Source organism: Brassica napus, chromosome C8, assembly GCF_020379485.1.
Source record: "Brassica napus cultivar Da-Ae chromosome C8, Da-Ae, whole genome shotgun sequence".
Lineage (NCBI taxonomy): Eukaryota > Viridiplantae > Streptophyta > Magnoliopsida > Brassicales > Brassicaceae > Brassica > Brassica napus.
The window spans coordinates 11,546,021-11,572,458 of record NC_063451.1 but is presented as its reverse complement, the minus strand read 5'-3'; the positions used below and the strand labels follow the sequence as shown (position 1 = coordinate 11,572,458).

General features: G+C 37.1%; 2 protein-coding genes and 1 long non-coding RNA gene across 8 annotated transcripts; 2 read left to right on the top strand and 1 right to left on the bottom strand.

The window, feature by feature from the left end:
- Positions 1-274: 274 nt before the first annotated feature.
- On the bottom strand, positions 275-11,697 carry LOC106406229. Of its 5 annotated transcripts, none has more exons than XR_007327477.1 (8): positions 10,920-11,695; positions 10,687-10,817; positions 10,533-10,611; positions 2,888-9,883; positions 1,685-2,760; positions 1,073-1,580; positions 683-1,001; positions 275-486 (listed from the first exon to the last, which is right to left on the bottom strand). It is a non-coding gene; the product is annotated as an uncharacterized LOC106406229 (long non-coding RNA). The 5 variants fall into 5 exon arrangements; XR_007327478.1 differs by having other exon boundaries at positions 275-1,001; positions 1,685-1,827; positions 2,133-2,760; positions 10,920-11,693; XR_001281517.3 differs by having other exon boundaries at positions 275-1,001; positions 10,687-10,845; positions 10,920-11,697.
- Positions 11,698-17,036: 5,339 nt separating this feature from the next.
- LOC106405581 (glutamate receptor 3.3-like) lies at positions 17,037-23,923 on the top strand. 2 transcript variants are annotated; one of them, XM_013846111.3, is made up of 7 exons: positions 17,037-17,353; positions 17,481-17,750; positions 17,825-19,164; positions 19,265-19,542; positions 19,618-19,649; positions 19,745-20,151; positions 20,237-23,923. In XM_013846111.3, the coding sequence occupies exons 2-7, from the start codon at positions 17,495-17,497 to the stop codon at positions 20,711-20,713; spliced, it is 2,790 nt and encodes a 929-aa protein (XP_013701565.2). In that variant the 5' UTR covers positions 17,037-17,353; positions 17,481-17,494; the 3' UTR covers positions 20,714-23,923. The 2 variants fall into 2 exon arrangements, with proteins under 2 accessions (XP_013701565.2, XP_022564028.2); XM_022708307.2 differs by having other exon boundaries at positions 17,449-17,750.
- On the top strand, positions 21,243-23,923 carry LOC125591454 (protein PLASTID MOVEMENT IMPAIRED 1-like). Its single transcript, XM_048765723.1, has one exon. The coding sequence runs from the start codon at positions 21,243-21,245 to the stop codon at positions 23,769-23,771; it is 2,529 nt and encodes an 842-aa protein (XP_048621680.1). The 3' UTR covers positions 23,772-23,923.
- Positions 23,924-26,438: the final 2,515 nt, after the last annotated feature.

Below are 26,438 nucleotides of genomic sequence, written 5' to 3'. Positions count from 1 at the left end.
TTTCAATCTATTAAGACATCATTAGGTGAGTAAAATGAGTTTAAGATGATAGACTTAGAATATTCGCAGCAGACCATTTATGTTTTTATAACTGGATCTATGATTAAGGAAAGGAAAATTAAGTCCGTCAATGAGTAGTCAAAAATGGTGTTACATGGAAGTCTTATTTAATTACACCATAAGTTAAATGTTATTCTTAATTTGGAGGTCAAGGTTAAACAAGCATATATTCAGAAAAACTGTATGTAGCAATCCGATAAAAAAACATTTAGACTTCAAATGAAAAAGGTGATGATTAAGATAAATATAATTCAACAGAATATGAAATCCGGAAACAGAAGAAAGCAACAAGAATCATTGTTATGCAATCATAAAAGAAAGATTTAAACAAAAGAAGAAAATATGTCCTACAGTTTCATGAGAAACTTATAGATCATAATAGCGGCCCTTTGTGCTTCATCCGCGATGATTGACAAAGTGATACACCTACACATTTAAGGACCAAAGAGAGCATGTGTTTGGATCAACAAAGATGTTGTGATTCCAGCATTGGCTGGGTTGGTGTTTTGTGCCACACCTTTGATTTTTTCAACAGCCAGTGGCTTATCAACAACCACATCCGAAGCACCACATTGCTTCATAAGGAATATAAACTTTTCTGAAATAGATAGGAGTTCTTTACCTAGCGCAGTGTTTGTTTGAAGTCCTGAGTTGCAATCAAAAACATAAATTTTTGAAGTTGTGAAATCCACACATAAGCCAATCCAATGCTTTTTGTCGAGGTTGAATGGAAGATAGAGACGCGTTGCAGTGGTGACAAAGCTGTAACTTTTTCTAAGAAAATTCACCTGCCCCTTCGGCTTGACCTTTTTGAACTTTGGATAGTTCCAAGGCAACATCGCCGCAAACTGACTATCAAGAAATCTTGATGTGTTGTCACCTTTGGCAGTAACTTGATTATCGAACATTGATCTAACTAGCCTTGTAAAGATATCTAAGACCTGCGTAATGTAAAGATGGGGTGGTTGCATAATAGACAAATACTTACTATTTAATAAACATCGACGCATACCTTTTAAGATAGCAACCAGTTTCTATCCTTAATGTCAATAATGTTCTTGCCAGTGGCTGACAGACCATCAACGTTGATCACACTGAAATCAAGGATTGGGTACGAAGCCCAATTTTTTTATATGTGTATCAAACATAAAATCCTAGCTTCGATGAGTGATATCCGAATATGTTGACGAATAGAACTGTTATCAAGGTTTCTTGAGTATTGTGGTGAGGCGCACGTACTTCTCACGAATAACCGACGCCTCATAGTCACTATTCCCACACATTTGCCCCTCCCGGGCATAGTTAAGAATGGTAGTACCACATTGTTAGTTAGTAATCAATGTCGAAGGGACAATACTCAAGCGCTTGCTTTTGCGACAAATAATAGTATCATCATTTGGGTCCACGACCAGTTCATTGTCATTGTCTACCATCTCATTTTCATGGTCATTGTCTGCCATCTCATCATCTACGCCCCCTGTTGGGTCCTCCTGAGTCTGGCCCAAAGAAAAGGAAGGGATCTGCATTATGAATTAAAGGTTGCCAGTATTATGAATCCAGGGTGCATGCCGTTGAATATGCACGATGATTAAAAATGTAGAAAATAGAAAGAAAAAAATGTAACCATAGAATTTGTTCCGTGCGCTTGTGGGTCTGGCTGTGGGCCGACCCAGAAGTAAGTTTCTGGTTGTTTTCTTTTAGACGGGCAGACGAGGGCATGTGGGATTGTCGATGTTGTGAGCGGGCGTTAGAAACCTGAAATTAAATCTAGGTATAGGAGAATATGTTGTCAACAGGACGTGACGACAAAAACACAATAACGTGAAGTATCTCTTGGGATCCGGATTTAAAAAATGAAAATGTTCAACCACAATAACCCAGTTGTCTCCATTATTGTATCGATATAATTACAAATGGTAAGAGTGAGAAAGTACGAAACGTAGATAAGAAAAGCTAATATAATAGGTTTTGGATTCAATCATATGCGCATACACAAAAAGTCTAAGATGATACAGTGAATGTGTAATCTCGTTGTTTGGTAAAATTGAAAAAAAAAGGTCAGGCACACTTACATGACAACGTTGAGCAGAACCAGGTGGGGTTGAATATTGACTAAGATTTTCCATGACATTTTTGATAATCTGATCATTTTCGTCAGCACCACCTCTGTCTGCATGTTCTGAGATACCGGCCATGCCACCGTTTCCACGTGGTGGGGTAGGGTAGAATGTTGTGCCTGAGCGGCAGGCTGAGCATTCGGGGGCAACAGAAGAAAGGATTCGGCTTTGAAAGCCGTAAACATTGCCTCCACGGCTGCAACAACAGAAGCTTTGTACGCGAGAGCAGAATATTTAACGGAAGCGAGCGCCGCTGCAACATTCCCATCAACCCTATGAAGCTTAGGTTTCAGAACGGAAATAAAAATTGAGCTAACTCTGGCTTCATCAAAGACAACAGTTAGTGTATGCTTGTTAATTGGTTGCTTCTTTTTAGTGGCAGCTTTGGATTACTCACGCATTTTCTCTACATCGGATTTGGTTTCTCCACCTTTGAACATATCCTTTGAGAAGACATAATTTGCATAGATAAGCCTGAGAATTTTTTCTACTTTGATGTCAGTGTAACTTCATCTGCCAATACAAATAGGGACTCTTCGAAGAGTCGTTTTGGATCTTGTGGAATAATGCTTCTGACCAGAACCTAGATAATAAAAGACATGGATCAGCAAAATGAAAACTCAGAAACGATGCAAAGAAAGAAGGTGTTTAACCATTACCAGTTGTATATTAACAAATGAAGAGTTGGAACAAAATAACTAATTGCATACCTCTGCTTTTCTGTCCACTTCAAGAGCATGGGCAAGATTCAAAGTCTTCTTCTTTGTTTTGCTTACCAGACAATCAATCTCATTTTGGTCGCTGTCAGATTCAGATGAGGAACATGCTTCTTGAACGACTTTAGTCAAAAAGGGACATCTTCAACAATTACAAGCTGTAGATCTAGTGTGAACCCTTTCAGTGCTATTGTATTTTAGGATAGAGAAATTTCATCCCTTTTTTGATGCTAGTCATCAGCATGTTGAATGCTAGTCGACCCCATGGGAAGGCAAAAAATTCGTCGATGTCTCCCAGCAGCTCAGCATGTTCCTTATGCATCTTCATCTTGAGATTTGTGGACAGCAAAACGGATGAAACAATTGCAAGACATGCGAGTTTCATCCGGATATCTCGATTTCTAACCGTTTTTTCCTAACCATCTTCACATCTCTTAATACTCGCTTCTCTTCAACACTACCAAAGAGCTCCGACCAATAGGGTTTCTCGTTAATGTTTTTCTACACCTTCGGTTTTTTGGGAAGTCGCCGCAAGCAAGTCTCGTCACTATGGAAAACTTTCGCAATGAAAACCGAATATGCTTTCCAGCTAATCGAAACCAAGCTTCTTGTTTTTTTGGCCTTTAGTTGCCTGGAAAGAAGGACTCTACCAAATCTTCTAGAAAAGACAGGTTTTTCAGCTATAACGACTATCTTACCAAATGAGGACTCTAGGAGATATTGGATCTCGTCTTCGTCAGGATGGTGTTGATCGCTCGCAAGGACTGATAGGTGAGAACCCTAACGCCGCACGGTTCCTCGCTGTCAGCGAACATCACCTTAGGCAAAGAGACATTTGTTTCATCTGCTAGATCTTTTGATAATTTTACGAGTTTGGAAGCAACCATTTCGATACCTAGATTAGAACTATCTTGTGAATGAATAAAAGAATGGATAATGGTTAAAGAGATGCAAAACGAAAATAAAATAAATGATTTTTCTGGTTTTTGCACTAAAGAGAAAGTGGTTTTGAAAACAGTTCTGAAACGCTTCCATCATTATTATGGATGCGTGTTTGAACGACTAACTAAGGGGTTATGTCAGACGTGTGGATGTCCCTATATTTTTGAATATATAGGCGACTAGGCTTAGTTTGGGTATCCCTTATATATTAATTGAAAAACATTTAAAAAGTTATAACATGTAGTTTGTACTAATTAAAAAAGTGACCTGCTGAGTTGTCACGTAATTATAATGCTAATTTTGCTTACATGGCGGCTTTAGAATCAATTGAGAATTTTGCTAGCTAAAATTAAATTGTAGGGAATGTTATATTATATAGTATGTCCATTATGGATCATTCATTTATCAAATTGAAATTATTATATATTTTTTCCTTAAATTAAACCTACGGAATTACCTAATGTGATTAAGATATATATGACAATTAATGATTTTAAATAACAAAGATTTGCTAACAATCTGTATACTTTCTATCATTTTTGTTTAATTATTTATTATTAAAATAAATTACACAATTACATTAATCATATAATAAAAATTTAGATTTTTTTTGTATATGATGTATTTTAATTAAAATTGTGATTTTAACCAAAACATTTCATCCCCTAATCAGTATTATAAACCCTGAAATATTTTGTAACACCCTTATTTTCTGAAATAACTTAAATAAATAAAAAGTCTGAAACCTCCATTTATTACTTCTCAAAAGTCCACTCCAAAGTCGTAAATCCAATAAATAGCCATAAATCCAAATAACATAATAAATCCCGAAAATATCAATAAAAGCATAAAATCCGCAAGTCTGAAAAAGACAAGAATAAAACTCCCAAAGCACCATCCCGATAGCAATCACTCTTGCTCGTCAGTCTCATCTGAAAGGGGAAGGAATATGAGGGGTGAGTAACAGGGGAGTTACTCCGTGAGGTATGAGATGCTAAACAAGCAAACCACTTACTTGAGTAAATAGAACTCCTACTATGGAAGTTTAGCTCTAACATGAACAAACAAGACGCCTAAAACATCACACAAACACAACACAAACAATGCGATGATAGCATATAGCTAGTTCATACACCCCGCATCTCCTCGTACTGATATATATATACATACGCTGCGTCGCTAGTACAGTCTGTCTCTGTACCCCCGCCCTCCAAAGCTGCGTCGAATGCAAACGTCTCTGCACCCACGCCCACGGGTTCTAAATAAAACCTGAGAAACACAAAATAGACCTTGATGGCTCTACCACAGCAACTCCGAAAGTCTCTGAAAATAAATGAATACGATGATTCTGCCAGAACTGAACCCTAGAGAAAACAGATGCATAACTCAAGAACTAGCCGTTAACTTTTCAATCCCTCCAGTCATAATGTATCCCTAGATGTCCTCTATCCGTAGCCAACGGGCTTACTCCGATCGGACACCATTTGATTAATCAAAATAGCTTCGTCTCCAGACGGGTCGCAAACGTAGACTGCACCAACACCTCTCACGAAAACAAGCTTAACTCTCAGAAAATAACTCGGAATGACAATCTGTTTGTTGGAGATGATAACTGAAAGAGTTAACTACTTACTGTAAAATTTCCAGACTGAAATCTTTTGTTAAGATTGACCATTTCGCCTTTACTCTGACACTGGTCGGAACTGTTTCAGCATTCCAACAGTTTAAGCTTATTCTTGTCCAAGAAGCATATCAATAACTTTTGCTGTACAACTCCGATCTTGATTCCGTTTGTTTCTACAGACTCCTGGAAACGAGATCTATCCAAAGAGCCATGACTCGTTGCCTAGAACCCCCTGGATCATACTAGAAACCTCTCGCAAAACCACTCCTCAGCCATGGGTCTGATGTATCCATCTCTTCTCCTCAGCTTAAGACATGATGAAATCTCTGCTGCACAAAAGTATCTCTGGTGCTATAGGTCACACGTCTGGTGTATTTAGGTTCACAGGGGCACAACTCAGTGGTGGTTGGTGATGATGAGATGGTGGCTCCGGTTCGTACGTCTTCTCTCCTTCTCGTCTTTGCTCATGTGGACAACGCTTGAGGTAGGATGGTTGCTGCGTCTCGTATCGGGTTCTCTGATAGACTTACACACACAAGGAGTAGAAGTGACACATGTACTGGGCGAGAGAAATGGGAAGGAGATGAGAAATCATGAAGCATGGAGGTATGCGGCTAGGTTAGAGTCGAGAAGGAGATAACAAGTTTTATATATATGTAATCACGATTTAACTAAACCAAAAGGGAATAAATTGAGTTTGGTCCAATTAATTAAAGAGAGAAAGAAAACAAGATCCGGTAGAGAAAACCGGGTCGTTACAATTCTTTCCCACTTAACTAGAATTCGCCCTCGAATTCAAATCTTGAGGCGGCTGTCAAATACCATCCTGAAAAAGCTCTGGATAATCAATCATCATCAGAGTTTCAGTCTTTTAGGTCTCCTCCTGGATCTTGTTTTTCTTACTCAACCACATTTGAACAACATGGTCATCATCTCCTGAACCTCTTTTACTTGCCGATTTATAATATCTATTGGCTGACAAGGTGCATACAATTTTTTTTTTTTTTTGCCATGAGCACTTAGCGGCTGCTGCAAAATGAGCTTTGGCCCTCTCCCGACCTTCCTCAAACTTGACACATGGACCACGTCATGGAAGTCTGATACACTGCTGATAATATAACTGCAATCAACTGCTCCAATTCGCTCCACCGGAGGATACAGTCCAATGTACCTCGGTTTTAGTTGCTTCAGCTTATGAGTCTTAAGTCCTCCCTGAAATGTCATTGTTTTCAGGTACACTAGATCACTCATATGTAACTCCAAATCCTTACGGCGCTTCGCTGCATAAATCCTTTGCCGTCATGGGCGTCCCAAAGCCAATCCTTGAACATGTCCATTTTCTATACCATCTCTTGAACCATTAATAGTTCCAACTCATGTCACTCCCTCACTTTGGTCCAACAAAGTGGTATACGACAAGGCCTACCATAAATAGCCTCATACGGTGCCATCTCAATGCTCGAACGATAGTTGTCGATGTAGGCAAACTCTGCTAGATGTAATGCTTTCCGATCTTCCATCCCACTGTAAGACGCAATCCCTGAGCATGTCCTCTAAGTCTGAATAGTCCTCTTTGACTAACCATATGTATGCTGATAATAAGTTGTATTCCTGTGGATCTTTGTCCCAAGTTCCTTCTGAATGACTCCAAAAATGTAGACGTGAACTTCGAATCCCAATCCGATACAATGTTGACATCCATGAAACCTCCCAAACTCAATAATGTAGGTGTGCTCCAACTGATTAGCTCTGAATGTCTTCTTAATTACTTAGGAAATGGGCTGACTTGGTAAGTCTATCCATGACTACCCATGTGGCATCCTTTCCACATATGGTGATTTAAAATCCAATAACAATGTCAATAATCACCATGCCTCATTTCCACTCCGGCAAAAGCAAGCTCAAAAATAACATTATAGATAACTGATCCTCTGTCATAGCCATCTGACATATCTGACACTGTGACGCAATGAAGCTACAACTCTCTTCATACTAGACCAATTACAATTAACACTTCATATCTTTGTACGCCTTGGTGTTTCAGATGGGTAGAGAAACACGAGTGATGTATTTGCTGCAAGATCCCTTTTCTTAACAGCTTATCGTCCAACACACAACTCGGTTTCGGTACAGGTACATCCCGCTCAACACTTATGATAACAATACTCCCAATCTCGATCGTCTTACAAAGCCATAACGCTAACATGCGCTTGGGGTATCCTCCATAGCAAAACTGCCTGCTCCAAAGTCCCAAGGTCATCTGTCTCTCCATCGACAGTAATGGCACACAATCTGAGACTAGCAAATATCCCAGTAAACTCATGAACCTCTTTGGTTCCTGATACGTTGCTCATGTACCTACTCAAGGCATTTGTCACCTGGTTGTCTTTACCAGATGGTATGCAATATCCAAACTGTAGCCTGCTACCAACTCAATCCAACTGCACTGTCCAAGTACAAGTTTTAATGAATGAAGATAGATTTCAGCCTCTCCAATGATCCCAGAGAATCTGAACTTCCTTCCTGTACAATTACAATCTCCAAAACTATAACGCAAATACCACTGCAGCCACTACGAATCATGAATAGGGTAGTGGGTCTCGTGAGGTCTCAACTGATGCAATGTATATAGGATGACCTGATCCTCATGCATCAATACACAATCCGCAAACGCTCATCATGCTCCCTCTACTCCAAGAATAACTCAATGGGATCGTCGATGAGTACAATCACGCACTTGTCCAAGTGTTCACGAAAGACATCATTCATAAGCTTCTCAAATGCTATCGGTGCATTCGTCGATCCAAAATGATATCACCAAAACTCATAATATCCATAACATATACGGAAACCCACATTCCGTACATACTCCTCAACTATAGCAATCTGATGATGTCCTGATGCCAAGACAACCTTCGAGAACCGTGAACCTCCATGCAGCTAATTCAACAACTCATCAATATGATGGTTACCATGTTCAAGTCTATGTAGTCGATACAAAGCCTGAAAACTCCCATCATTTTTTTCTTTACAAACAACACTGGTGCTCCCCACAGCGAATTACTCGGCCTAAATAAATCTCTTGTCTGATTAATCTTCCATATGTTCTTTCAGCTCAGCCATCTCTGCTAACGCTAATCAGTATGGAACTCGTGAAACCAGTGCTGTCCCTGACTCCAACTCGATCATAAGAACATCTCCTCTGGCTGGTGACAGCCCTTCCAAGGCCTCAAATACATCTCCATACTCTTAGATAACTAGAAGATCCTGCAACTCATGTTGACCATCGAAATGATCACCAAAATCCATTTACTCCCCATATCCAATAACTCATATGCATGTAGCATGTATGCAAATAAAATCTGCTCTGCTCCAGAAATGTGAACTCTTGCCCTCAGGCAATCCAACAGTACTTGATGTCGTGATAACAAGTCCATCCAAGAATGATATCGCAAAACAAAACTCCATCTCTAACGAGTCTCTGAACCAATCGGCCCTCCAAGCATAACTGGTACACATCAATCAATATAAATAGCTCCCAACGTTTCTATGTCAGCTGTCCGAACTGACACATCTCTGAAATGATCAACATTGCCAAAAACTGGAAAACATATCAAACGTAACTCCAATATCACACAACGCAAGCTGTCGCACCCCAATCCAAAAGTGATCCCCACGAGTTTACAAAATAACCATGCCTCCAAGGCAGTAAATATACTCATACACACGAATAACACATGCCAACTCATGGCTCACATCTCATACCACATAATCTCCAATAACAAAAACTCGTGGAGCGATGGTTTGAAGTTTGTGTGGTGGCAACAACGTCACACATCCACATGCGGACAATCTCTGAACACGGCTGACGAAACTGATACACACCTGAGCAATCTATCAAACTGTGACATCATCCATCTCTCGAACATCTGGCTGAAACCTTGTTAGCTAGAGAGCGGATGACGATGATAAACTCATCGTCAATAAAAAGACAATTGGGTCAGAAGTTACTGAGCGGAAAGGTGCTGTATTTTTCTTTCTTTAAAACTCTCAAATCCCCAAATTCAAAAATCTTTTAAAATCGATTAAACCGGATTAAAACCGAGTCAAAACCGAGCCAAAACCACGTCCTAACAAATCGCCATCCCGGGTCAGAGTCGGGACGGAACCCCGCTCTGATACCAAATTGTAACACCCGTATTTTCCGAAATAACTTAAATAAATAAAAAGTCTGAAATCTCCATTTATTACTTCTCAAAAGTCCACTCCAAAGTCGTAAATTCAATAAATAGCCATAAATCCAAATAACATAATAAATCCCGAAAATATCAATAAAAGCATAAAATCCGCAAGTCTGAAAAAGACAAGAATAAAACTCCCAAAGCACCATCCCGATAGCAATCACTCTTGCTCGTCAGTCTCATCTGAAAGGGGAAGGAATATGAGGGGTGAGTAACAGGGGAGTTACTCCGTGAGGTATGGGATGCTAAACAAGCAAACCATTGACTTGAGTAAATAGAACTCTCACTATGGAAGTTTAGCTCTAACATGAACAAACAAGACGCCTAAAGCATCACACAAACACAACACAAACAATGCGATGATAGCATATAGCTAGTCCATACACCCCGCATCTCCTCATACGGATATATATATACATACGCTGCGTCGGTAGTACAGTCTGTCTCTGTACCCCCGCCCTCCAAAGCTGCGTCGAATGCAATCGTCTCTGCACCCAGACCCCACACAATCTGCGTCGCTAGCCCAGACGTCTCTAAGCCCCCGCCCACCAAAGCTGCGTCGCTAGTCCAGACATCTCTGGACCCCCGCCCACTCACATAGTCCCTACTCATAACTATGTATACACACATAGATATATCGCATCTTTTAACATCACACAATCAAATCAACAGTTGAATCCTCTAGACCCCTAGTTCCAGTTTACAATGAATGAACTAACTAACAATCAAGACTCAAACAGACTCAATTCAAACAGACAGATCATGATTCGAAATCTAAACTACGATAGAGAGAATTTTACACTGGTAAGAGATTTACGGAATAGACCCTCACCTTTGCCACGGGTTCTAATGAAAACCTGAGAAACACAGAATAGACCTTGATGGCTCTATCACAGCAACTCCGAAAGTCTCTGAAAATAAATGAATACGATGATTCTGCCAGAACTGAACCCTAGAGAAAACAGATGCATAACTCAAGAACTGACCGTTAACTTTTCAATCCCTCCGGTCATAATGTACCCATAGATGTCACATATCCGTAGCCGAAGGGTTTACTCCGATCGGACACCATTTGATTAATCAAAATAGCTTCGTCTCCAGATGGGTCAAACGTAGACTGCACCAACACCTCTCACGAAAACAAGCTTAACTCGCAGAAAATAACTCGGAATGACAATCCGTTTGTTGGAGATGATAACTGAAAGAGTTAAATACTTACTGTAAAATTTCCAGACTGAAAGCTTTTGTTAAGGTTGACCGTTTCGCCTTTACTCTAACACTGGTTGGAACTGTTTCAGCATTCCAACAGCTTAAGCTTATTCTTGTCCAAGAAGCATGTCAATAACTTTTACTGTACAACTCCGATCTTGATTCCGTTTGTTTCTACAGACTCCTGGAAACGAGATCTATCCAAAGAGCCATGACTCGTTTCCTAGAACCCCCTGGATCATACTAGAAACCTCTCGCAAAACCACTCCTCAGCCATGGGTCTGATGTATCCATCTCTTCTCCTCAGCTTAAGACATGATGAAATCTCTGCTGCACAAAAGTATCTCTGGTGCTATAGGTCACACGTCTGGTGTATTTAGGTTCACAGGGGCACAACTCAGTGGTGGTTGGTGATGATGAGATGGTGGCTCCGGTTCGTACGTCTTCTCTCCTTCTCGTCTTTGCTCATGTGGACAACGCTTGAGGTAGGATGGTTGCTGCGACTCGTATCGGGTTCTCTGATAGACTTACGCACACAAGGAGAAGAAGTGACACATGTACTGGGCGAGAGAGATGGGAAGGAGATGAGAAATCATGAAGCATGGAGGTATGCGGCTAGGTTAGAATCGAGAAGGAGATAACACGTTTTATATATATGTAATCACGGTTTAACTAAACCAAAAGGGAATAAATTGAGTTTGGTCCAATTAATTATAGAGAGAAAGAAAACAAGATCCGGTTGAGAAAACCGGGTCGTTACATATTTATCTCCCACAGGACAAGTTGATTCAGTGTTATTGATGACGTTATTTACTCCATCAACCAACTCCAATCAAAGATTCTTCATTCAATTAATCTTCTACACGAAGCAGTGGAAATCCAGCTATAAAAAGGTGAGCCTTCATCGTTGAACATCATCTTCCTAAAAACTTTTTCAGAAGAAAACTTGAGTTAAATTTTTTTTTTCTTTATTAATTAATTTAGAAAGCTTGAGTTTAGATGATTTTTATTTCGTTTATTGATTTAGCAAGCTTGAGTTTAGATCATGTTAGATGATTTTGGTTTTGTTTAATGATTTTGTTTTCGTTTGTTGGTACGACGTGGTAGGGAGCAGAGTTAGATGATATTCAGCAGATGACGAACACTCATGATTATTTCATTAAGTTTGTTGGAAGCATGGCATCAACTTTTTGGACACAAAGATTTCAACTGATACTCTCAAGTGGTGTGCATAACCATTCATGAAGGCATCAACTTTAGAGGAGACATGAATGTATAGTTACCAACTATTAGTTGGGGATCCCAGCTTTGTTCAATCCCAATTCCTAAGGTACTGGTTCGCATTGTAAATTAATTGCTACAGTTTTATATTTTCTAGAAAATTTTCTACGGCTACAGTCTCTAAGCGCTCAAAATCCTTGGCATCATTAACTGGCGATATTCCTCTAGCTTATGATGATCAATTCGAGAAACCTGTGTGGCCTTGGAAAGGTAACTAATGAGATCCCATCTCTCTATTTTCATTACAAAGTATCATGTTAGCATATTACTAATAGAAGTTGTATCTGTGTTTGGGGTTAAGGTATTTTGGTTAATATACCAACAAAGAAGAGACATGATGGTTTGTGTTGTACTGGGGAGAGCGGACCACAGCTTAAGGATGAATTGATCAGAAGAGGATTCAACCCTATTAGAGTTCGTACCGTGTGGGACTGTTTCGGTCATTCAGGAACCGGGATAGTTGAGTTTAACAGAGACTGGAATGGACTTAACGATGCTTTGCTGTTCAAGAAGGCTTATCAAGAAGATGGTCATGGTAAAAAAGATTGGCTGAGTGGTGGTGGTGCTGCTTACTCTATCTTTTACGCATGGCTTGCCAATACTGATGATTATTATAGGGCTGCTAATTATATAGGAGAGTACTTGGGGAAGATGGGTGACCTCAAAAGTATTTCTAGGTTTGCAGAAGAAGAGGCTAGGAAAGATCATAAGCTTGTGGTGCGTCTGAACGTAATCTCTGAGAACATACAGAGTCGGTTGAGGATGCTAGAGGAAAAATTCTCAAAGACTTCGATTAAACTTAAATGTGAGACTGAAGAAAAAGATAAGATTCTCCACGGTTACAATCAAGGTGGGCTTAACCCTATAGCTATGTAGTAGATATGTGTATTGCTTTTGCTTATATTCATGTACATTTTCTATTTTTGCATCTGAAGATCTCACGGGAAGACAACAAAGATCGACTGCTCATTTCAATAGAATCTTTGCTGATCTTGGAAAATTTTCTTCTTTTCTCTTACGAAATTTAACTTGAGAGAAATTATATAAAATATACTGAAAATCATAATAAATTATTAATATATAATCAAAACAGAATTTTTAAGCATAATAAAAATGAAAACAAAAACATACAAAAAAAATGAAAATTTAGTTAAATTAGGTTGAATTTAAATAAATTTGTCATCATCTAAATTTATTGAAAATACATACTATAATCCAAAAATATATAAAATTTATGAATAAAAAGAGCAAATTAATAAGAACAAAAAAAGAGAAATCAATTTACGTTATCATTTTTCGCGTTTCATCAGGCCAATACAAATAAAAATTACTAACTCACCGAATTTTATTTCATCTTATGTTCACCAAGTTAAATTTAGAGAATTAATAAAATAATAATGAAAAACTATAATGGAAAATAATACAAAATGAAAAAGTGAAAAAATAAGTTTGAAAAAAATTATATAATATAATTAAACAATACAGTTTGAGTTACTATACATAATGCTCTAAAGTATAGCTCAGTATTTTTGAACTACTGAGTTACAATGCATCATAAAACTTAGGATTGATGAAAGACATAAAAACTCTATTATGAAATTCCTCTATTTTAGAGGAAAAAATAGGAAAATACATTGGAGATGGTCTAAGATAAAATAGGAAAACTCTATAATAGATATGGATTTGTCTCCAATGTATTCCTCTATTACTTCCTCTAAAAATAATATTCTTGATATATTCTTTTCTAATTTTACAAATAGTACCTTTTCTTTGTGAAAGTTGAAAACTAACCCAATTTAGTATAACATTCATAAAATTATGATATTATTTACACTGAATATTTTTATAGAAACTATTATGTAAATAAAAAATATGATTATATATTTATATAAATAGTACATTTTCACTAAAAATATTTATTTTGGTTATAATTGTTAAAGTAAAAGGTTAAAGGATCATTTTGTAAATAAAAAAGTATGCCTCTATAATGGAGGAATGTTATTTCTTCTTCTAAATATAGAGCTGAAAATAGCAATCTCTATTTTAAAGAGAAAATAGAGTAGGGTTTGAGTGATTTTACTTCTAAATGCTATTATAGAGACAAATATAGAGGTGGGTTGGAGATGCTCTAAGGCATGACCGACGTAAATGATCGACGTTGAGATTTCAGCTTTTCTGATTCTTACTATTCAAATGTTTCAATAAAAATTTGAATATTCCCTTTGCTTTATAATATAATGGTTTAAAAGTATTTTTTTGTTTCACTATATAAATTGTTTTAATATTTCAATGTAACTTTATACTTATTGGATATTGTGTGGCCAATTAAATTATGTAAATTACTATGTAATTGATTAAATTTATATATTAAATGACAGTTTTATAAAGTAATAACTAGTAAATATTACAAATTTTAACTAAAACTGGAGGATATAAGCCTCAGATAGAGTGTCCACGTAAGCAAAAATAATCGGCCAATGAGAAACTATATTTTTACCATGTCACCTCCTCTATTTGTTTTTACAAAATGATCCTTTAACTTTTTACTTAAAAAATTATAACCGAAAATATTTTTTTAGTGAAATATATTATTTATAAAAATATAATTATATTTTTTTATTTACATAGTAGTTTGTAAAGAAATATTTAGTGTAAATAATATCATAATTTTATAAAATACTAAAATAAATTGGGCTGATTTTCAACTTTCACAAATAAAGAATATTATTTGTAAACTTAGAAAAGAGTATATCAAGAATATTATTTTTTAAGAGATAAAATAGAAAAATATATCAGAGACAAATTCATCTCTAATATGAAATTTCTCTATTTTAGAGAAAAAATAGAAGAATACATTGGAGATGGTCTAAGGCATGGCCGACGTAAATGATCGACGTTGAGATTTCAGCTTTTCTGATTCTTACTATTCTAATGTTTCAATATAATTTGAATATTTCATTTGTTTTATAATATAATGGTTTAAAGTATTTTTTGTTTCACTATATAAATTGTTTTTATATTTTGTAACTTTATATTTATTGGATATTGTGTGGCCAATTAAATTATGTATATTACTGTGTAATTGATTAAATTTTTATATTAAATGACAGTTTTTTAAAGTAATAACTTTTATATATTACAGATTTTAATTAAACTGATTACATTTTGAAACAGATAAAGTAATCTATAAACTAACTCTATATAGATATGAGAACAAAATTGTAAAGTGGTCTTACCTTGAATTTCTCTCATTCTGTGCATTACTAATTGGAAGGAGATAATCAACATCTAATATTATGTTACTCTCACTATATTAGAAATTGTTGAACGGTAAACTAATTAAGGATGATGTAAGGAAGACATAAAGATGTATTTCCAGTTATCACAAATATAGAATCAATTGACAACAACTTAATTAGGACAACAGAAAAAAGTTTTCATACCTTCTAATATTATAATATCTCACCATATTAGTAGCTAAATCAGTTTTCTCTAGCACAAATACTCACTCATTTCTTGGAATTTAAGTTTTTCTATCTAATGATATTAGTAGTTTGATCCATAAAAAAAAGGAAACGGTCGAACTGTACATTGTAATTAGAGAAAGAAAACAAACAAAAATCAACTGAAGACTTTTAAGGTATATGAAACAAAAATTGGAAATATCAATTCTCTGCAATTAAAGAATATGTCAATAAAATTGTAAAATACAAAATAAAACAAAAAAATATACACAGAAAGAAAAATTTAGTAAAATAAAATCATAATATAATTTCCATAATTGATAGTGCTCATTTACATTAAAAAGTTTAAATTTACAACATACACAGTTTTATTTACATCTTTAAACCTATTATCTAATTAAAATGATTCTAAAAAAAGTGTTAGCATGAAGAGTTAGAAAATATACGATAAAATATAAATCATAACGTTAAAAATACATTATCACTGATCACTAAAAAATCACGTTAGTAGTAATAAAAATGAAATGACAACACATTTATTAAAACCATATAACGGCACGCAACAAGGTGTTATTAACTATACAAACTACAAATTAAATATGTTCAACGCAAACACACATAAAAATGAGACATCATATTTGGATATATTTAAATAAATAATTTTAAATATATTATATTCTTGATAATTTTCAAATTACTTAAAAAGAAACTAAATTATTAAAAAATTAATATACAAATAAAATTAAAGCAATATTTTGTAACGTCAAAATAATAAATGAATAAAATATATATTCTGTTAATAAAATAGATTTTAGATTTTAAATTTTAAAGACTTCTAATTCATGTAATATTACAAAATTCAAAAAAAAATTATTACTATTAATATTTACCATTAGATATATTAAAATAATATTCTAGATCGATATTTAATTGTCTGTTTTCAACTATTACACGTAAAAAAATATTATTAAGTACACTTTTATCTTTTGAAAAGGGAGTTTGATATTTTAAGTAGGTTATTGGAATACTTTTTCTTTTTGTGAATTTATTCGAGATGAGATTCCGATCTTTTAAACTAAGATAATTTATGTTCTATACATAATTATATTTTTTTACATAACTCTAAAATTTCGGACTTGATTCTTCATATTTTATTAGTTAATTGTGTTACATATAATAGAAATACTTAATTCAAACTAAAAATATATAAAAAAAATAAAAATTAGTAATATATAATTTAATATACAAAAATTCACTTACAAATAAAAATGATAAATGTAATAAATTTAAATATCTAGTTTTATACTAAAGACAATCATGTTCGGCAATTTTCTGTTATTTTATAACCGTTAGTTTATTTGTTTATTTTTTTTTGTCAAACTTATAAGAAATCAGTAGAGAAAAGAAGACACAAGTTTGAAAATTCCCATAAAGCCATTGAAAGGTAGGTTTATTTATTGGCTAAAGAAATGAAAAAGGGAAGCAAAGAGACACGTGAATGTCTGTATATTTTCTCACTTCTTTGAAGAATATGAGGTTGGGAGTAATCTGAATTCATCAGCGGATCTGATTCCGTCACTTTGTTGTTGCCTCTTTCTTCTCCTTCTTCAATTCTTCGTCTTCTCTCTCTCTCTGCTCGATATTCATATTTGGTTTATTAGTTGGCTTTCATAAGCAACAAAAAAAAAAAAAATCAAAGGTATAACTCACTAGTTCATCCGTTTGATTCACTAAATTGTGGGTTTTGTTTGATCACACACATCGTCTGATTGATGCGTATTTTTTAATTTCCAGAAAGTCAACAACTTTCTTTGTTTTCTCTTCAGTCTTTGTAGCAGAGATGAAGCTACTCTGGTCTTTTTTGTTCTTGTCTTGTCTCTGTCTTGGATTTTTGGGACACGGGTATTCTGAGAAACCAGAAGTTGTCAAAATCGGTTCAATATTCAGTTTCAACTCAGTGATTGGCAAAGTTGCCAAGATTGCGATTGAGGAGGCAGTGAAAGATGTGAATTCAAACCCGGACATCCTCGTAGGGACACGTCTTCAAGTTTCAATGCAGAACTCAAACTGCAGCGGTTTTATGGGCATGGTTGAAGGTAAGGTATATTTTTCCTGAGGGAAAGAATGTTTTATTTTTGTTTTGTAATAATATGAATTTTGTTTGTCATAGCATTGAGGTTTATGGAGAAAGACATAGTTGGAATCATAGGACCACAATGTTCTGTAGTTGCTCATATGATATCTCACATGGCGAACGAGCTACGGGTGCCTCTTCTCTCATTTGCTGTTACAGATCCTGTAATGTCGCCTCTCCAGTTCCCTTATTTCATTAGGACGAGCCAGAGCGACTTATACCAAATGGAGGCTATTGCTTCGATTGTAGACTTGTACGGTTGGAAAGAAGTGATTGCTGTGTTTGTGGATGATGACTACGGAAGGAATGGTGTTGCTGCACTTAACGATAAGCTTGCGAGTCGGAGGTTGAGAATCACTTACAAGGCGGGTTTACATCCTGACAATGCGGTGAATAAGAATGAGATCATGAACATGCTCATCAAGATCATGTTGCTTCAGCCAAGAATCATTGTGATTCATGTCTACTCGGAGTTGGGTTTTGCGGTTTTCAAGGAAGCTAAGTATCTTGGAATGATGGGTAATGGGTACGTTTGGATCGCTACGGATTGGCTGTCTACTACTCTTGACTCTTCCTCTCCGCTTCCCTCTGAGAGACTTGAGAGTATTCAAGGTGCTCTTGTTCTGCGTCCGCACACACCTGATTCAAAACTAAAACGGGAGTTTTTCGCGAGGTGGCGTAAGAATCCTGATGCTCCTCTGGCTCTTCACACGTACGGTCTCTACGCTTATGATTCGGTTATGCTCTTAGCTCGTGCTTTGGATAAGTACTTCAAACACGGTGGGAAAATATCCTTTTCTAATGACTCAATGCTTGATGCTCTGGGGAAAAGCGGGAGTCTCAACTTAGAAGCGATGACCGTCTTTGATGGTGGAGAGGCTCTGCTTAAGGATATCCTTGGAACACATATGGTTGGTTTGACAGGGCAGCTTCAGTTTACTACAGATAGGTCTCGGATCCGACCGGCTTATGATATCATCAATGTGGCCGGAACCGGTGTTCGCCAAATAGGCTACTGGTCGAATCATTCTGGTTTATCAGTTTTGCCACCTGAGTCACTCACGAAACCAAATATGTCAGCAAGTCAGAAGCTAAGACATGTGATCTGGCCGGGAGAAGCGTTTCAAAAGCCACGGGGGTGGGCTTTTTCGAACAATGGGAAAGAGCTTAAGATCGGTGTGCCTCGCCGCGTAAGTTACAAGGAGTTTGTCTCGCAGATTCGTGGAACGGAGTATATGTTCAAAGGGTTCTGCATTGATGTCTTCACAGCTGCAGTGAATCTCTTACCATACGCAGTCCCTGTCAAGTTTATCCCTTATGGAAACGGAAAGGAGAATCCGAGCTACACTCATATGGTTGAGATGATAACAAGTGGTGTGAGTGGCCTTATTTCAAATAAATCCTTTTTTTTTCCTATCTAAAAAAAGTTGTTTTTTTTTTACTGTTTTTCTTACTGTGGAATTAATTACTCTGCAGAATTTTGATGGGGTAGTGGGTGATATTGCCATCGTAACAAACCGGACAAAGATTGTAGACTTTACACAACCGTATGCAGCATCTGGACTAGTAGTTGTTGCTCCTTTTAAGAAACTCAACTCAGGAGCTTGGGCTTTCCTCCGACCTTTCAATCGACTTATGTGGGCAGTCACGGCTTGTTGCTTTCTCTTTGTCGGCATTGTTGTTTGGATCTTGGAGCATCGGATTAACGATGAATTCAGAGGCCCGCCTAAGAGGCAATGCGTCACAATTCTCTGGTCAGTTTGAGTAACAGTGAAAGAGCATGTCTGCTTGTGAATCCAATCCACTAACTGTTTGTTTGATATCTGCAGGTTTAGCTTCTCGACCATGTTTTTCGCGCATAGTACGTGAAACAAAGAAAAGGATTTCTTACTATCTCACTGATATGATTAGCTGGCTTTGACTGACACAAAGCCTTTCCCTTTGGTTTAAATGCAGGAGAGAATACAGTGAGTACACTTGGGCGGTTGGTTCTGATCATATGGCTGTTTGTTGTACTAATAATCAACTCAAGCTACACCGCTAGTCTCACATCAATCCTGACGGTTCAGCAGCTCTCGTCACCAATCAAGGGAATTGACAGCCTTAGAGAAATGGATGATCGGATTGGGTACCAGGTGGGTTCGTTTGCAGAGCGTTATCTGAGGGATGAGCTTAACATATCAGAGTCAAGGCTCGTCCCGCTTGGTTCACCTGAAGCTTATGCCAAAGCTTTAAAAGATGGACCAAGAAAAGGAGGTGTTGCGGCAATTGTGGACGAGCGTCCTTATGTTGAACTCTTCCTCTCCAGCAATTGCGCTTATAGGATCGTTGGTCAGGAGTTCACCAAAAGTGGCTGGGGATTTGTAAGTCCTCCAAAAAACGCATTTTGGTGTTTGCTGAGTATTATTTTTACCATTCAGTCAAATTACAAATGTTTCTTTTACTTAGGCATTTCCTAGAGACTCTCCTCTAGCAATAGATCTGTCAACAGCGATCTTGGAGTTGGCAGAGAACGGGGATCTGCAGAGGATCCATGATAAGTGGCTGATGAAGAACGCATGCACCCTAGAGAACGCAGAACTTGAATCAGACAGGCTTCATCTGAAAAGCTTCTGGGGACTGTTTCTCATATGTGGAGTTGCATGTGTCCTCTCTCTCTTCCTCTACTTTGTTCAGATCATCCGTCAGCTCTACAATGGAAAGCCAAGCGAGGAAGAAGAAGATGCCATTGGGAGAGAGAATCATGACTCCTCGTCCTTGCGGTCTACTCGTCTGCAGAGATTCTTGTCGCTCATGGATGAGAAAGAAGACGTGTCCAAGGCGGGAAGCAAGAAGAGAAAGATCGATGGATCAGTGAATGATAATTCAGTATCGAGACATTCACGGCGACTTGACAGCTTCAATTCGGTTAATCCATTAGATTGAAAGTTTAGTTACAGAAGATTCTTTAAGGCATCAAAACCGTTTATAGTATCAAAAGTGTATCCAACTTGTGCATTCCCTGATTCTGTAATCTTTTAATCTTATTAGGAGTTCTTCAAAACAAGTGTATGTGACATGTTTATGGAAGCATTAAAGGCAATATTAATTTTTTTTAGAGTAGCTGTACCAAGTTCAATACGGTAAAAATAAATGAGTAGCTACATCGTCTGACAAACTCTCAACAACCACACACAAGCTTATGGCTAACGATCTGAAACGTACCGTGAAAATTAAATGATGAGGGACCAGTCGTTGTCTCTTTCAGAGTATGAGAGCTCAGGCACAAGGCCACGACATTCTCAAACCTCATCCAATCCCTTCAGACAATACCAATAATGAAAACCTATCACTAATCCCCACCACAAACACACACACACAAAAAAAAAAGATTATTGATTTCATTTCCCCAATTAAACCCTCGTCCTGCTGCTTATCCTTCTTCGTCCAGAGACGGAAAAAAAAACACAAATTAATGGCGGCTGAATATTCCGGTAGCCGAAGTTCCAACACACAGCTTCTCGCTGAACTCGAAGCCCTAAGTGAAAATCTTTACCAGAAACCTCAGGCTCCAGTTGGTCGCAGAACTAACTCTCTCGCTCTCCCTCGCAGCTCCGTTCCGTCCCTCGTGACCTCTGCCGAGGATGTGACGGTACCGAAACCACGGTCTCGGCGTTTGTCTCTGTCTCCATGGCGGTCGAGACCCAAGCTTGAGGCAGAGGAGGAAGAGAATATGACTCAGAAGATAAGCATCAAGACACCAGAAGAGTCTTCATTGGTGGGATCCAAAGCCAAGGAAGAGAGAAAAGGGATATGGAACTGGAAACCCATTCGCGGGCTGGCCCGAATCGGAATGCAGAAGCTGAGCTGTTTGTTGTCGGTCGAGGTCGTGGCGGCCCAGAATCTACCGGCGTCGATGAACGGTCTACGACTCGGGGTTTGCGTGAGGAAGAAGGAAACCAAAGATGGCGCTGTCCAGACGATGCCGTGTCGGGTTTCTCAAGGATCTGCCGATTTCGAGGAGACGCTGTTCATCAAGTGCCACGTGTACTACTCGCCGGCTAATGGGAAAGGTGCTCCGGCGAAGTTTGAGGCTCGGCCGTTTTTGGTTTATCTATTCGCGGTGGATGCTAAGGAGCTTGAGTTTGGAAGGAACATGGTGGATTTGAGCGATTTAATCCAGGAATCTGTGGAGAAGATGAGTTATGAAGGAGCTAGGGTTAGGCAATGGGATATGAGCTGGGGGCTTTCAGGTAAAGCCAAAGGGGGTGAACTGGTTCTCAAATTAGGGTTTCAGATCATGGAAAAAGATGGTGGAGCTGGCATTTACGGTAAACAAGGTGAATTAGGGATTAAACCGAGCAGCAAACCGAAGCATTTCTCCGGTTCCTTTGGGCGAAAGCAATCAAAAACTTCGTTCAGTGTCCCGAGCCCAAAGATGACTAGCCAGAGCCAGACATGGACGCCAGCAAGTGGCGTGGAGGCTGCGTCTGATCTTCAAAGAATTGAGCATCTGAATCTGGATGAACCGGAGGAGAAACCAGCTCCGAAAACAGAGGAACCAGAACAGAGAGTTGAAGAAGATGATCAAGAGCCTGATTTTGAGGTTGTTGACAAAGGAGAAGACCAAGAACCTGAATTTGAAGTTGTGGACAAAGGAGTCGAGTTTGATGACGACATGGAAACTGAGAAATCAGATGGAACCATAGGTGAGAGATCCTTTGAGATGAAGGAGCAACATGTTAATGTTGATGATCCACGGCACATGATAAGACTAACGGAGTTAGATTCTATTGCAAAGCAGATCAAAGCGCTTGAATCTATGATGAAAGATGATAGTAACGGTGCTGAAGGTGAGGAGTCACCAAGGCTCGATGAAGAGGAGCAGACTGTGACAAAGGAGTTCCTTCAGTTACTTGAGGATGAAGAATCCGAGAATCTCAAATTCTACCAGCACAAAATGGAGATCTCCGAGCTGCGATCTGGCGAATCAGCAGGCGAAGAATCTGACAATTACCTCTCAGATCTTGGGAAAGGCATCGGTTGTGTTGTTCAGACAAGGGACGGCGGATACTTAGTTTCTATGAACCCTTTTGATACGGTGGTCATGAGGAAGGACACTCCTAAGCTCGTAATGCAAATCTCGAAACAGATCGTGGTACTACCTGAAGCCGGATCAGCGACTGGATTCGAATTGTTTCATAGAATGGCGGGTTCGGGTAAGGAACTTGACTCAAAGATATGTTTGCTTATGGCGATGGACGAGCTTATGGGGAAAACAGGGGAACAAGTGGCTTTCGAAGGTATAGCGTCAGCGATCATACAAGGGAGGAACAAAGAGCGAGCGAACACAAGCGCAGCGCGAACTGTTGCGGCTGTTAAAACGATGGCTAACGCTATGAACAGCGGAAGAAGAGAGAGGATAATGACAGGAATCTGGAACGTGGAGGAGAATCCATTGGCTTCAGCTGAGGAGGTTTTAGCTGTTTCTTTACAGAAACTTGAAGAGATGGTGATCGAAGGACTAAAGATTCAAGCTGATATGGTGGAGGATGATGCTCCTTTTGAGGTTTCCGCTGCCAAAGGCCAGCCAAATCCACTTGAGTCGACCATCCCGCTCGACGAGTGGCTCAAGGAGAATCGCAAGCAGAAAACGTTGACCGTTTTTGCGACAGTGCAGCTCCGGGACCCAACAAGGAGATATGAGGCAGTGGGAGGGACAGTTGTCGTGGCGGTGCAGGCTGAAGATCAGGAGGATGGACTAAAAGTGGGAAGCTTGCACGTTGGGGGAGTGAAGAGCAATGGGGCGGAGAAGCGAAGGTTGACTGCGGCGCAGTGGCTTGTGGAGTATGGTATGGGTAAGAAAGGTAAGAAGAAGAGTAATGTTAAGAGGAAGGAGAAAGAAGAAGAAGATGAAGAATTGTTGTGGAGCTTGTCGTCTAGAGTTATGGCGGATATGTGGCTAAAATCTATAAGGAACCCTGATGTGAAGTTGCACAGTTGAGGTTGAGAATTTCACATTACAGAATAAGATGCATATGTACAAAAGGTTATTTTCGCTTTGTTATTTATAGCTATTTGAGCAGAACTTGTCTACTCTCTAAATTTGATCGTTCTTTGTCAATTGGTAAAGACTACGGGTGGGCACTTCGGTTATTTTCTCGGTTCCGGTTCGGTTCGGTTTGGTTAGTTCAGTTCTAGTATTTTTCCAACTGAAATAAACCATATTTAGTTTGGTTTGGTTTGGTTCGGTTTGTGTTCGGTTTGGTTTATATTCGGTTCGATTTGTATTCGGGTTTCGATTGTATTCGGTTCGGTTGGAATTGTTTTTTGGATCAATTTATTTAGGTTCTTCTAGTTTAATTTTTTAAGAGAAATTATGTTTTAAAACATAAATTATGTAAACAAAAACTATGTGAACTAAATTCAATATAAAACTGAAACAAAAACCATTAAAATGTCAGAAAAGTATATAAGAATTAAAACAGATGAGAGTGAAGTAAAATAAATAAAAAACCAACATCATTATTAATGTCTCTTATATTATTATTAAAAAGCTTGCAATGAATCATCTTCATGTGACGCTGTGGAGAAAAACTTTTGTTTTTAATAAAATTTGTTTTAGGTTTTAGGTTTAGATTTAACATCCACGTTTACATATAAGAATATAATACAAACTTTTCTATTTTTTAAATCAAATATTTTAATGATTATATATTCGGTTATAAGAATATATGTTAATGAATGAAAAATGGAAAATATGTGGTTTGGTACTAGAATTTTAGTATATTGGTATTACTAATATTTTTAATTTAAATAATTACAAAAAATAAATCGGTTTCTCGGTTCGGTTCGGTTTAAAACCAAACCATTCGGATTGAAGAAATCTTCAACTGAATGGTTTGAAATAGAGTTTGATTCGGTTTGAATCGGTTTCGCTTCGGTTGGTTTGGTATGACTCTGTTCGGTTCGGTTTTTTTGCCCACCCTTAGTAAAGACAAACACTGCCTTCACTACATTTCCTTGAAAATTCGTCAAATTCAAATTGTTCCAACCGAGATTGCTCCTGTGTTTGAACTTGGACATGTCCCTGACTGCCAAACGATCAAAAACGAACATATTGGAAAGTATTACAATCAGCAAATTGCTGTGAGAGTTAATGTTCTAAAAGTAAAAATGCATCATCACCTGAATGTGTGAGAGCATACATAGACCACAGCCTCTCTCTCCCTCTTATTATTTCCTTCTTGCTTTTTCTCTCGCTATGTTTTCATTTGCTTTTTCTAGTCTCTAAATGTGTGAGAGCATATAAGGCTACCACAACAATCAGTTTCACATATCTAAAGCAAGTAGGTTTTAACTCAGCCCTACGGGTGAGTGAATAAACAATACTCCTTCCGTTTCGTTATATAAGTAGTTTTACTTAAAAACGCGGATATTAAGAAACTTCAATTTTTTCTAAACCAACAGTAAAAACGTTTTTTTATTTATTGCACATTCATTTTGTCTGCAACATTTAATTAGAGAGAGATTATTGTTAGTAATAAAACTAATAAAAATTAATACTAATAATATAGTGTCTTCGATTTCTTTGTCGGGATGAAGCTCTCCAATATCATAATGCATCTTGTTCAAGTCAAATGGCCGAGTGAACATCTGGAGGTTTGATTGTGTTTTCTTAATTTTTTTAACATTTTCTGTTTTGTTTTCTTTTTGATTTTTTTCTTCATTTTGATCCATATTTTTATGAAGAAAAAATAGATCGAAGAAAGCAAATCAAAAAGAAAAACCAATGGAGTAAGATAACACTTAAGGTGGTATTTATAGTGAATTTAGAAATAGATTTTTTGGTAACTAGTAGTAAATGCTAGTTAATGTTAGTTAATGTTAGTTGACTGACATTGTAAATTGTGTTAAAAAAATTGAAAACTAACGACAACGCCTTTAAGTTTTTAAGTGGAATATTGTATATTTATTGTTTTGGGTTGTGAGAACAACTTACATTGTGAAACAAACATTTTTTGTTAAAACTACTTACATAACGAAATGGAGGGAGTATTTTTTAATATAAATTATATTTTAGTTTTCACTAAACATTAGAAAAAATATTTTACTCAAATTAAGACAGATATTATTTTCTCAGATAATTATTTTCTTTTTTATTTTCAAATTATATTGTAAATTTTAATAAGCATTTAAAATCTTTAGTCTGATTTTAGTTGAAAGCAACCATAACATTCACTATTTCAGTTAGTTTTTCAGAAATTACTAAATAATTTAACCATGATATTTTTGAAAATCGTAGAGAGTTTCAATTTTACCCTGAGTTAGCTATTATTTTTCAAACTTACTCTTAAAAGATAGTTATTTTCAAAATTACTTTAAATTTGTGATACAAATAATAAATTAAATCTCTTAAATCATTTATAAATGTTTAATAATAATTTATAAAATATTTATAGAAGCTTATAAACCCAGTCACACCCCCTAAATAACAAACCATAAACACTAATCACTAGATCTTGAAATGTTAGGAGGGTTAATTTAGTTTTTTTCTTTCACAAACTTAAGTTATTTATGAAAATAGTTATTTTAATGGTAAAATTGAAAATTATATTAAATTTGTGGTTAAATTGAAATTTTCCTAGTTATTTTCAAAAATTTCAGTGTA

What these genes read in the sequence shown, in the direction of transcription:
- LOC106405581 (XM_013846111.3), top strand. Translation starts at nt 17,495, where the DNA reads ATGAAGCTACTCTGGTCTTTTTTGTTCTTGTCTTGTCTCTGTCTTGGA. An exon ending in TTGAGATGATAACAAGTGGT is followed by an intron (nt 19,165 to 19,264) that starts GTGAGTGGCCTT and finishes ATTACTCTGCAG; the next exon opens with AATTTTGATGGGGTAGTGGG. An exon ending in CCAAAAGTGGCTGGGGATTT is followed by an intron (nt 20,152 to 20,236) that starts GTAAGTCCTCCA and finishes TCTTTTACTTAG; the next exon opens with GCATTTCCTAGAGACTCTCC.
- LOC125591454 (XM_048765723.1), top strand. Translation starts at nt 21,243, where the DNA reads ATGGCGGCTGAATATTCCGGTAGCCGAAGTTCCAACACACAGCTTCTC.